This window comes from Arachis ipaensis, chromosome B08, assembly GCF_000816755.2.
Source record: "Arachis ipaensis cultivar K30076 chromosome B08, Araip1.1, whole genome shotgun sequence".
NCBI classification, from domain to species: domain Eukaryota; kingdom Viridiplantae; phylum Streptophyta; class Magnoliopsida; order Fabales; family Fabaceae; genus Arachis; species Arachis ipaensis.
Genome location: NC_029792.2, coordinates 115,622,082 through 115,632,991, shown reverse-complemented (window position 1 = coordinate 115,632,991; position 10,910 = coordinate 115,622,082). Strand labels below are relative to the sequence as shown.

The window sequence follows — 10,910 nt, the reverse complement described above, 5'->3', positions numbered from 1 at the left end:
ACATAATTTTAAATTGTGTGATACTTAAATATCTAATCAAATCAATTAGTTGATATAATTAATGCATCATAATGAATTGTACTTAATGAGTTAAACAAAATAAATTAAGAAACACTCTCAGAAACATGCTACGTTGACTCTATCATTAAATGTAAAAAATTAATTTTTATATAATAGAATCAATAATATAATAGATGGCGAAAAAGAGAAAGATAAACATTTTAGATCCTAGGTTGTTTCATTTGGATATTATAATGTGGGTATCACATTATTTTACTTATTCTACCCTATGGACCTTTTTGCAACTTTATTTTAGTATCAATAAAATTTCAAAAGATATTTTTTATAAAATAATTTAGAATAAAGAATAGGAAAGTTCATTTTGGAGGGAAAACGGAATTACGAGAGATCGACACCTCACCTTCATTAGTTGGGAAAAAACCCAGTTTTAATATATTAAGTAGATAGATAGATAACTCTTGCTTTATATCATTTATGATTATGAATTTTTATTTTATTTGTTGTTATTCTTTGTTTTTGTACTGATTTTTTTAATTGATGTGGTTTGAAAATTTTTAGGATAATGAGAAGGAGAACATCACAAGCAATTGTATTCGACAAATTTGATATTGCTATTGTAGAACATTATAATTTTGATTGTTAATTTTTTTTATTCTATTGATATTTTTTATAATTTTTATGAAATTAGAATAATTGTTTGTGGTTGAACATTATTTCTTTGTCATTTAAGTGCATTTTGATTTTTATTAGTTATAAAGATTGATGTTTAAAGTTATTTATGAACTTTTAATTATAAATTATGGATAATTTATTATGTATCACCCAACCGATTTAGTGACCGGTTCAGTTCTCGCAACCTTAATATTTTACATTGATAATAAAACTTTATACGCACTATAATCAAATTTTATAAATAATATAATCAAATTTAATTCGTGATGCATATAATAAAACCAAAATACAAATAAAACTATAAAAATATGATGGTACCTATTTTGCGTTCCTAAAAAATTTGTTTAGAATTTAGTGATTAATCATTGTTAGATAATTTCATTGAGTAAAATAACATATATTGACTATTTTTTGTGTTGACTAAATAGTGAGGAACAAGCTGACGATATAAACGTGGGTGTGTTTGGCAAACACGTTGGGGAGGAGAAAGCCCGTTTGACCTTTTTGAAAGTTTCACTTTGATGTTTGGCAATTTTTATCCTTGTGAACGCAGAATTGATTCTGCCTCTGAACCCACGTTTAGGAGAAGCTCAATTTTGTAGCTTCTGCATTTCACGTTTTACGTTTCACGTTTAGGAGAAGCTAAAATATTTCTTTTTTACCAACCCTACCCTTCATTTTCTTTTATAAGAACGATACTAGTAACTATTATCTTCACTGTCATTCTTTGTAGTTCTTCCTACTTCTTCATAATTTTTTAGTTCCATTTTTTTCATCAAAATCGTTCAGATTTATTTCAATCAGTGACAAATTGAAATTTTTTTATTTTTATTTGATTTTATTCATATGAATTTTATTTACGTTTTATGGTATTTTTTTGTTCATATGATATATGTTGTTGGTTTTATGGAATTTTTATTATTTCTTATCTGTATAATTTTTTTCTATTTTTTGATGTACTCTATTTTTGTTTTGTATTAATTTTTTTTATTTTTTATTCTGAATTTGTGAAATTTGTAATTGTAATTATTATATACTATGTTTATTATCAAAATTTTGAATAATATAAATTATGATCCTATAAAAAAAAAGGACAAAATAAATAAAAAATTAATTATAAGTAACAATAGAGTCATAAATAATAAAAATTTATAGTGTAAAATAATACTAAATTAAAGAGTACTGACGATACTAAAAAAAATTATAGAATATTTTCTTTTTGTGTGACATTATAAAATTTATAGTACTCTCTTTTATATTTTTATTTTTTATTGTATTTATTTTATTTATATGATAAATATTTTTTATATTATTTTTTATAGTATTCTGATTTTACATGTATATAAAGTTGATGTCTATTTTAGTAATTTTTCATCTAAAAGTGATTTTGAGTAGTATAATCCAAACAATATTTATTTTACTATAATCAATTTTGATATAAAGATTACCAAACATAAATCACGTTAATCCAAACTAACTTATCATCAAAATCAATTTTACAAAATCAATTTTATGCAAACTCTGGTTTGCAAACTGGCAAACACATAGGTAGCTTATTTTTCTATATAAGGTCCTACAAATCTGAACTCATTGTCCCATATCTCTCATCAGATGTTCTAGCTAGCTAGCTTTATTAAATTATTAGTATTATCTGATTTCTTGCTTCATAGTAGTTGTTTCCTTCTTAAGACAATGGCACTGAGTGGTAAGTTTAGTACTGAAATTGTGATCCATGCACCTGCTGGAAAGTTCTTTAATTTTGTATCAAAATCTCTCCACCAATATCAAAACGTTTGTGAAAGAGTGCATCACACCAAGCTGCATCAGGGTGAGGATTGGCACAGCATTGGCGATTCGATTAAGCACTGGACTTATGTTATAGGTAATCAAGCTTAATTTTAAATCAATTAATTTGTAAATTAAAAATAAAACATCTCGTCGGATTTTATCTGTCATCATATCATTTTTTTCAAAAACCTAAATTTATAGAAAAAGTCGCATAAATAATTATATTTTTAATATGTCTCTTCATGTAAGATTTATTTTTTGGGTTTACATAAATTTTTTATATGTTTTTTTTTTGTTATTAATTTTAGACTAAATTTTTTTTATTAAAGTTCAATATGAATCAAATTTTAATTTTTTTTATTATAGAAGTTTTGATATTATGTTATAATATCACTTTTTTAAAAAAATTAATTTAAAAAAAAGATATATGAATAATTATATTTCTAATCTTTTTTTTTTTGAGATTTTATTAAATTTAATTAGTTTCCTCCATTTACAACAAAAAAAGTTCTTTCTACGAAATAATATATATTAGTGAGAATTATATGAATTGTTTAAAAATTCATAACCAATGAGATTATTAGAAGAGAGTTATAAGTATATATATAAATTGACAAAATTCTTGTATTTTTTATAGTTCCTAAAAACATATAACAAAAAATAGATTTTGTCTCCAAGACAAAAGACAAAATTTTAAAACAACCAAAAGGACTATCATAATTTGCATGTAATTATGTCAAGTAATTGACATAATTATTCTCGGGTTTCTTTAATTTTCTTTTTAATATTCTTTAAAATTTGATTATTGTCAAGCAACAGATGGTAAAATAACTACATGCAAGGAGACAATTGAATCCGTTGATGAGAAGAACAAGACAATCAAATTCAATCTCTTTGATGGAGACATAAGTCAACAGTATAAAGTCTTGAAGGTCATCGCTCAAGAGATTGATAACAGCAATGGAAGTGTTTCAGCTAAATGGACACTTGAATATGAGAAAATTAATTATAATGTCGAAGCTCCTTACGGTTACTTGGAATTGTTTGACAAAAATACTAAAGACATGGATGCTCATCTTCTCAAGGCATAATAATTACTAAAAGAAAATTAGAAGACATTATATGCATGGTTGGAATTTAATAAGGGGTAGATTTTCGGGACTGTTTTGGAAGTGTTTATATAATATAAATTAAATAAAAAGTGTGAACTTGGGTGAACAATAGAATAAGGAAGTATGTTTCCAAATTCCAACCTTACATGTATGTATGTTTATCCTTCGTTTGAATGGATTGAACTATTGTATGTATGTATGTATTTATGTATGTATGTATGTAAAGTCATCGTTAATGATTTCTTTTGTTGGTTGCGTTTATGCCATGGATGTGTGGAAATAAACTTGAAAGTATCTGTGTATGTCTAATAAAACTTAGAGTAACAATAGGTAATCAATTTTTATTGGCAACATAAGTTAAATTTTTAAAATTATTTTATTTATTTTAAATAATGGGTAAAAAACCCAAATGAGCCAAGGGTGTCTCATATTTATCCAAATCCGCCAAATAAAAATCTGAGACATCAATCCACCAGAAGACAATATTATATAATTCGAATCAAATTAGTTCGAATTAGGGTTACACATAGTTCGAATTGATTCAATTCGAATTACTCCCAAGCACAAAACGCATGTAATTCGAATCAACTTTTCTCGAATTAACTAAGGCAAGTTCGAATTATATCAATTCGAATTACATGGAGAAGGGCACACGAAAGGAGTTCGAATCGTATTGATTCGAATTACGTGATTTTGGTAACAATAAGTAATTCGAATCAAGTTGATTTGAATTATAAGGGTTTCGGCTATATAAGGAGTTCGAACCAAGTTCATTCGAATCACTTTGTCATTCTCATACCCCACCAAACCCCAGAGAAAACGACCAACATTCGGGCCGAGTAAGATCGGAGCGACATATTCAGGCGATGGGGGACGATCCGGGGAGGCTTTATCGGTTGGATGGAGTTGCTCATATCGCCGGGGTGATCAACGACGAGGTTAGTGGTTTCTGATGTTGCGCTGTTTATAGTATTTGTTGTTAATGGTAGTGGTTGATGAAAGCGGTTTATGATAGTGATATTTGTTAGTGGTTTATGATAGTGGTTTTATTATAGTGGTATTTATTAATGGTTTTTGATAGTGGTTTATGTTATTGTTAGTGGTTTAGGATAGTGGTGTAGGCCGGTGGTTTTTGTTAATGGTTTTTTATAGTGGTATATGTTAGTGTTAGCGGTTTAGGATAGTGGTTTTTGTTAGTGGTTTTAGTGACTGTTAGTGGTTTGTAGAACCGGTCTATGTCTGCCGTTTATGTATGCAATGTTGGTCGCTGGTTTAATATATGTTGTATCGCACGATTACTTTTTTTGTTCTTTATGAAATGAATTGTATATGTTAGTGGTTTGTGAATCTGTTCTAATTATGCGGTTCATCTACTGTCCAGCCTCGGCGTTGCATATCCAGCGTTAGGCGGCAGCAGGGGATGCGTCTTGATGAGAGGTACGTTCCGTACTTGCAGATGGCCGGATTGTACCATCTTGCAAGACTGAACGACAGATGGTTCCGACTAGACGAGCCCCATGTCAGTGCATTCGTCGAGAGATGGCGGCCTGAGACACACACCTTCCACATGCCGTTCGGAGAGTGCACCATCACGCTTCAGGACGTCGCATACCAGCTGGGGTTGCCGGTGGACGGACATTACGTTAGTGGTTGCCTGACAGACTTCCACCTATACATTGAGGGTGGGAGGCCAGCTTGGCAGTGGTTCCATGAGTTGCTCGGTGTTTTACCTCCTGAGAACCAAATTCAGAAATTCGCAGTGAACTGCACCTGGTTCCAGGAGACATTTGGAGAGTGTCCCCACGGGGCTGATGAGGAGACAGTTAGGCGCTTTGCCCGTGCCTACATCATGATGTTGTTGGGCACGCAGCTGTTTGTCGACAAGTCCGGCAATCGTATACACATCAGATGGCTACCCTTTGTTGCTAGGCTTTAGGAGATGGGTGGCTACAGTTGGGGGTCGGCGGCACTAGCATGGCTGTACCGGTGCATGTGCCGAGTCGCGAACAGACATGTCGTGAAGTTAGCAGGGCCGTTACAGTTACTGTAGTCTTGGATATTTTGGAGGTTTCCTTCTTTTAGGCCTCCTGGGTATGATGCGTTTAGCTGGCCCCTTGCCTCGAGGTACCATTATTGTTTTGTATTATGTAGCCTTATTGTATTTATTTTCAATTATGCAAGCAATTTCATGGCTTCTAGAGTGACTCATGAATGCATTAACATGTTTAACTTCTTACGCAGGTGGTCTGGTTACAATCCTGGGATTAGCAACAAGGGACCTCGGGTGCAGATGGCTCGCCTGAAGATCGACTTGTTACAGCCTCGAGATGTAAGTACGCTGAGCCCATATCTATATGTAGTCGTTCTTTCTGTTTATATGGTCTAACAGAAACGTCAAATTGATTTTATTTGGTTCTTTCAGTTCATATGGATGCCCTATAGCGCACTCGACGTCATCCAGGTTGTCCATCCGGAGGTCTTAGAGCCTCGGCATACGATGTTATGGCGGTGTGTGACGTCCCTGATATATTTTGCGGTGGTTGAGTGGCATCAGGTTGATAGAGTGTTACCGCAGTTTGGCGGCGTACAGCCCCCGCCGCATCCCGCCCTGAACATCGACTTCTTGATGTCAAAGGACGGGAGAGGAGGCGACCGTTGGTTCTCGTTGCACTTACCTGACTGCCATCTTCACTGGCAGAATCGTGCGGAGCACATTTTACAGTTCGACATCGTGGCTGACCCGGGTCCCTCGCTTGATTTCTTGGCATGGTGGCACCAGCACGGGAAGAGGTTCTTGTCGCCCGAGATGTACTTGGGGGATCCGAGAGGTATTCCTATTCTGGATGAGGCGACGCAGAGGGGTGCCGGCCGAATTCCTGATATGGACCGAGTCGACGATGTTCCTGACAGACGTCGTGTTGAGAGGAGAGCTCGAGTTGGGACACGTCGTAGCCAGCGTGAGTGGCGGTGGCTGGATCATGCTATGGAGGAGGGTGATGAGGCTGCTAGGGGGCGGGAGACGACGTGGGCGTGGAGGCAGGAGGAGGGGGGCTGCTGCTAGAGACGATGTCCCTGATCATGGTCGGGGTGCAGCTGGAGGAGGTGTTGCTATGGGGATGCTAGGCCCGTTCACGGGGGGCATGATGGTGAGTGGTATGGATCTGGTGTGGGAGATCCCTCGAGTCAGACTGCCACGGGGCTTGGCATAGGTCCGCTCGGAGATTACTTTGTCGGTGTTCCCGGTGACGACCAGCCACTTCAGGAGAGTACACCATGGGTGAGTCCCGGGTCCATGTTTCCAGACTTCCTTGCTGGTGATGGGATTGTCGCCGAGTTCGGTGGACCACATTTCCTTGATGATATCCAGACCATCATGCAGGAGGATGATGCTGCCCGAGGACGGGGTCAGACGACAGCGACACAGGCTCCGCTAGATGTAGATTTGAACGAGCCTCCCACGGCAGCTCCTGTGAAGGCTTTTGCACTCGGTGGGACGCCAGCATCCGCACATACTCTTGGGTCACATTCAGTTGCTGGGCCGTCCTCATCCAGACCCGTACATGTCCTGCCCGGGACGCCGACACAGCCTGCTCCGGATGACGACGGCGACGATATTGAGGATGAGGAGCCGTTTATACGGAGAGGTCAGAGGGCACGGGTTCCACGCCGTTGTGGCACGGGGTCGCACCTGTTTAGATGATTGGGGGATGATGGTTTATGATGTCTCTTTATGTTTGTATTATGTATTTTGTTTTGGTTATCGGTGTTATTCTTGTGTGCCCTAGGTCATTAGTTCATGCAGCAGTTACTTTCATGTTATTGTATTTTGTATTAGTCACTGGAACAGAATGTGTACTTTGGTTATGTAACTTAATTTCATAATTAGAAAGACATTCAACATACATATGTGGGTCGAAATACAAAGTTCATGACTAAGAAATTATAACTTAGCATACCTAGAACATCGTTTTCTAATGAAAATAAAATACAACTGACAACCCAAAGACAAATAAAAACAGACAACAGAACGCTCCTACTCATTCCCCCCAGGGTGGGTGGCTCCTCCGGCCTGCGGACAACTCCGACGAGTATGTCCTGGTTGCCTGCAGAGGCCACATCTCTTTGGCCGGTTCGGATCTGCCTCATCCATATTGGTACGTATGCGGGTGGACCACGGACGATCCTCCCTCGCACGCCTCATGTTCGGATCCGGTATCACGGTAGGCCCGTCATACGGTGGCTAGAAACCCTTTGGAATTGGAGGTGTAAATCCCAACCGATAGACACCGAAAACGGAACTAAGGCGATAGACCTCGTGGACGTATGGCTGCCAAGTAAGACGTGAGTAGGCACAGCATGCCAGTGCGTGCGGACACGGGAAATGGAGTGCTTGGAAGTACCCACAATCACAAGTCTGCGAGCCTAATGAGACCCTGTAGCTACCCAGTGAGAACGAACTAGTCGGAGTCGTTTCTGCCACGGTGTACTCCGAGTTATCCCTATCATAAACAGTCACCGTGAAGAACCTAGCCGTCTTGAGGTTGGCCTCGATACACTTTACCAGGTATTGACTGAATTGTTGTCCGGTGCCCAGCTGCGTCTCTGCCTCCCTCCCCTTACGGATGAATAGCTTTGCCAACCTTCCGTATGTGGCCTTCACCAGCGAGCATACAGGGAGGTTCCTTACCCCCTTCAGGATGGAATTCACACACTCAGATATATTGGTCGTCATGTGCCCGAATCTTCGACCCTCATCACAATACTGGGTCCACAACGAATACTCAATCCGGTTCGCCCATTCACACATTGCCGGATTCTCAGAGCGCAGAATGTCAAACCAGTAGTCGAATTCCACTTCGGTCTTTGCATATGTGGCGTTCACAAGAAGCCTCCGGGCATCCTTGCCCTTGAAGGTGAGGGCGAAATTTGCTGCTACGTGTCGAATGCAGAATGCCCGGTAGCAGCCGGAGGTAGCCATCCCCCATCAGGCGCCTCAAGTGCTGCCTTGATGCCGTTATGCCTATCTGAAATAACCTAACAGACCTGGCTGAGGTGTCAAGTGCTGGCGGAGGTGGGAGAGAAAGAAGGACCAAGAGTCAGCATTCTTACCCTCAACTAGTGCAAATGCCACCGGGAGTATGTTGGAGTTCCCGTCCTGTGCAATCGCCACAAGAAACATTCCCCCATACTTGCCATATAGATGGGTGCCGTCAATACTCACCAACGGCTTGCAATGACGAAAAGCCTCGATACAAGGGGAGAACGTCCAGAATAGCCTCTGAAAATAAGCCTGGGACTCGTCCAGCTGTCCCCCAACTCGAACAGGGCAAGTCCTGAGGACTGCAACAGTACCAGGCATCGTCAACTGAACTCCTAACACCCACCTAGGGAGCTCGTTGTACGACTCATCCCAGTCCCCATAGATGATGGCAACAGCCTTCTGCTTCGCCATCCATACCCTCCTATACGTAGGCCTGAACCCAAAGTGTGCAGCCGTGGCATTTAGAAGCACCTTGATGTTGACGGATGCATCAGCCCTAACCATTGGCATAATGAATGTCGCTATCACATGGTAGTCCAGACTCCTATGGTCGCTGGAGATGGAGGTGGCGAGACAGGTATGCGGTCCATTGTACCGCTTGACTTCCCAGATGCCCTTGTGCTGCCGAAGACTCAACCGAATCAACTATGTACACCCATTCCCAAACTCAGAACACTTTTCCACATACATTCGATAGTCTGACTCAACTACCTTGTACTGTACCCCTCGGCGGATGCTGTAAGTCTTCACACTCAACAGCGCCTCATCTTTATCCCGAAATTGTTGCCCAACCTGGAACTCTGTCATACCGGCAGACCCTTCCGTATCTCTAGCGCCAAATCCAGCAGGCTGCCCAGGATGTTCGTCATGCCTCATGGCATCCAGGTCCAACAATGAAAAATGGGGTGGGTACTGCTGTGTGCCAGAACTAGATCCACCTGTAGCCCTTCTCGGATCACTCACTCCAAGATCATCGCCGCTGTCATCAGCGATCATATCTGGCTCGACATCATCGTCATCTGGATCATCAAACAATCCCTCTCCAACACCAGCCGGTGTAGGACACTGTAATTCGGTCGGAAGATGTTCCCTATACCTTACCTCGTCTCCAACATTGCCGCTGAGATCAACAGCGAACAATGAGGAGGCAACAGGCTGTATCGGTAGCTCATACACAGAAACGGAGGATGAAGTAAAAATTTACTAGACTTTTTAAATTTTATAGTTTCCATAGTTAAATTTTATGATATTTTAAATTTAAAATTTACTAGGCTTTTTAAATAATTTTTATTATAATAAAATATTTTAAAAATATATAAAAAAATTTTAATTATTATTATTATTATATATATATATATGACACATGCCCTTTCACTTAATAAATCAATGTCACTTAACTAAAAATCATTATATTTCATCTTCACACCTCTTCATTTGTCACCGAACGTGGAAAAGAAAGGAACTGAGTGGGAGGAAGAGGAAACCGAACCGTGACTTCCTTTGATCATTCGGCGCTTGATTTTTTGAGATCCGTAACTCCAATAAAAAATTTAATCTGATAAAAGTATTTGTATCCTTCTCCTCCTCTATATCTTAGTATTATTTTTGTTTGGTGAAAGCTAACGGTGACGTAACTCCCCTTTCTCTTGAGTTCGACCAATTGGAGTTCTAGGAGGCACAGACGATTTCTGATATTTTTTTTTCAATAGTTCGGTCAGAAAATTTTTCCGTAACTTTTGTTGTTTTGATTTCGCATGGAGGTAGGGTTTGGTAACTTTATAATAATTAAATGTGAATTTGATAAGTGAATGTTGATTTGGTTGATTATTGTTTGAGTTTGAATGAGTTTATATTGAATTATTGTTGTTGCTTGTGATTTATTAGTTTGGCTATTAGAAACAGCTCAGTTGTGGTTGTTTTAATGATTTTGGAACTGTTGTGATAAGGTATTTTGAGGAAATTGATGAAATTTAGTAGTTGAAAGATTAAATTAAAAACTGAGAAAAATTGGTAATCGAAAGACTCGAAAACGGATTAAAATACAAGTAATATTTTGAAAGGAAAGGACTAAGGGTTTTGGTTTTGGTATGAGAGGAAGATTAATATTTAAACTTTATTTTTGAAGGATAACATTGTATTTGTATATAAAAATTGAGGTATAATTTGTAATTATATAAATTTCGGGATATTTTGGGTAGTAGATAAAGTACGGGGATAACAATGGGTATTTTATAAAAGTTTAGGGTTATTTTTATAAATATGAAAAGAAAGTGAGG

The 10,910-nt window shown here is 38.2% G+C and overlaps 3 protein-coding genes and 1 long non-coding RNA gene across 6 annotated transcripts in view; 3 read left to right on the top strand and 1 right to left on the bottom strand.

The window, feature by feature from the left end:
* Window positions 1-796, top strand: part of LOC107612163 — a 2,579-nt gene extending 1,783 nt beyond the window's left edge. Inside the window, exon 2 of the long non-coding RNA XR_001613621.2 lies at window positions 580-796. This is a non-coding gene — a long non-coding RNA (uncharacterized LOC107612163). The remainder of the gene's footprint in view (window positions 1-579) is intronic.
* On the top strand, window positions 2,272-7,495 carry LOC107612150 (MLP-like protein 34). Of its 3 annotated transcripts, XM_021109764.1 has the most exons (5): window positions 2,467-2,575; window positions 4,408-4,531; window positions 4,975-5,717; window positions 5,835-5,922; window positions 6,016-7,495. In XM_021109764.1, the coding sequence occupies exons 4-5, from the start codon at window positions 5,884-5,886 to the stop codon at window positions 6,652-6,654; spliced, it is 678 nt and encodes a 225-aa protein (XP_020965423.1). In that variant the 5' UTR covers window positions 2,467-2,575; window positions 4,408-4,531; window positions 4,975-5,717; window positions 5,835-5,883; the 3' UTR covers window positions 6,655-7,495. The 3 variants fall into 3 exon arrangements, with proteins under 3 accessions (XP_016169456.1, XP_020965424.1, XP_020965423.1); XM_016313970.2 differs by lacking the exons at window positions 4,408-4,531; window positions 4,975-5,717; window positions 5,835-5,922; window positions 6,016-7,495 and adding an exon at window positions 3,301-3,854 and having other exon boundaries at window positions 2,272-2,575; XM_021109765.1 differs by lacking the exons at window positions 4,408-4,531; window positions 4,975-5,717; window positions 5,835-5,922; window positions 6,016-7,495 and adding an exon at window positions 3,295-3,854 and having other exon boundaries at window positions 2,272-2,575.
* Window positions 4,460-5,529, top strand: LOC107611459 (protein MAIN-LIKE 1-like). The gene is made up of 2 exons (XM_016313380.1): window positions 4,460-4,531; window positions 4,975-5,529. Exons 1-2 carry the CDS (start codon window positions 4,460-4,462, stop codon window positions 5,527-5,529), a joined length of 627 nt encoding a protein of 208 aa, XP_016168866.1.
* The window catches only part of LOC107611458, a 3,323-nt gene continuing 1,026 nt past the window's right edge, over window positions 8,614-10,910 (bottom strand). The window contains exons 2-4 of the mRNA XM_021108318.1: window positions 9,385-9,789; window positions 8,996-9,279; window positions 8,614-8,926 (exon numbers count right to left, since the gene is read on the bottom strand). Coding sequence (XP_020963977.1) covers window positions 8,614-8,926; window positions 8,996-9,279; window positions 9,385-9,789 — 1,002 coding nt within the window. The remainder of the gene's footprint in view (window positions 8,927-8,995; window positions 9,280-9,384; window positions 9,790-10,910) is intronic.

What these genes read in the sequence shown, in the direction of transcription:
- LOC107612150 (XM_021109764.1), top strand. Translation starts at nt 5,884, where the DNA reads ATGGCTCGCCTGAAGATCGACTTGTTACAGCCTCGAGAT. An exon ending in ACTTGTTACAGCCTCGAGAT is followed by an intron (nt 5,923 to 6,015) that starts GTAAGTACGCTG and finishes TGGTTCTTTCAG; the next exon opens with TTCATATGGATGCCCTATAG.
- LOC107611459 (XM_016313380.1), top strand. Translation starts at nt 4,460, where the DNA reads ATGGGGGACGATCCGGGGAGGCTTTATCGGTTGGATGGAGTTGCTCAT. An exon ending in CCGGGGTGATCAACGACGAG is followed by an intron (nt 4,532 to 4,974) that starts GTTAGTGGTTTC and finishes TCTACTGTCCAG; the next exon opens with CCTCGGCGTTGCATATCCAG.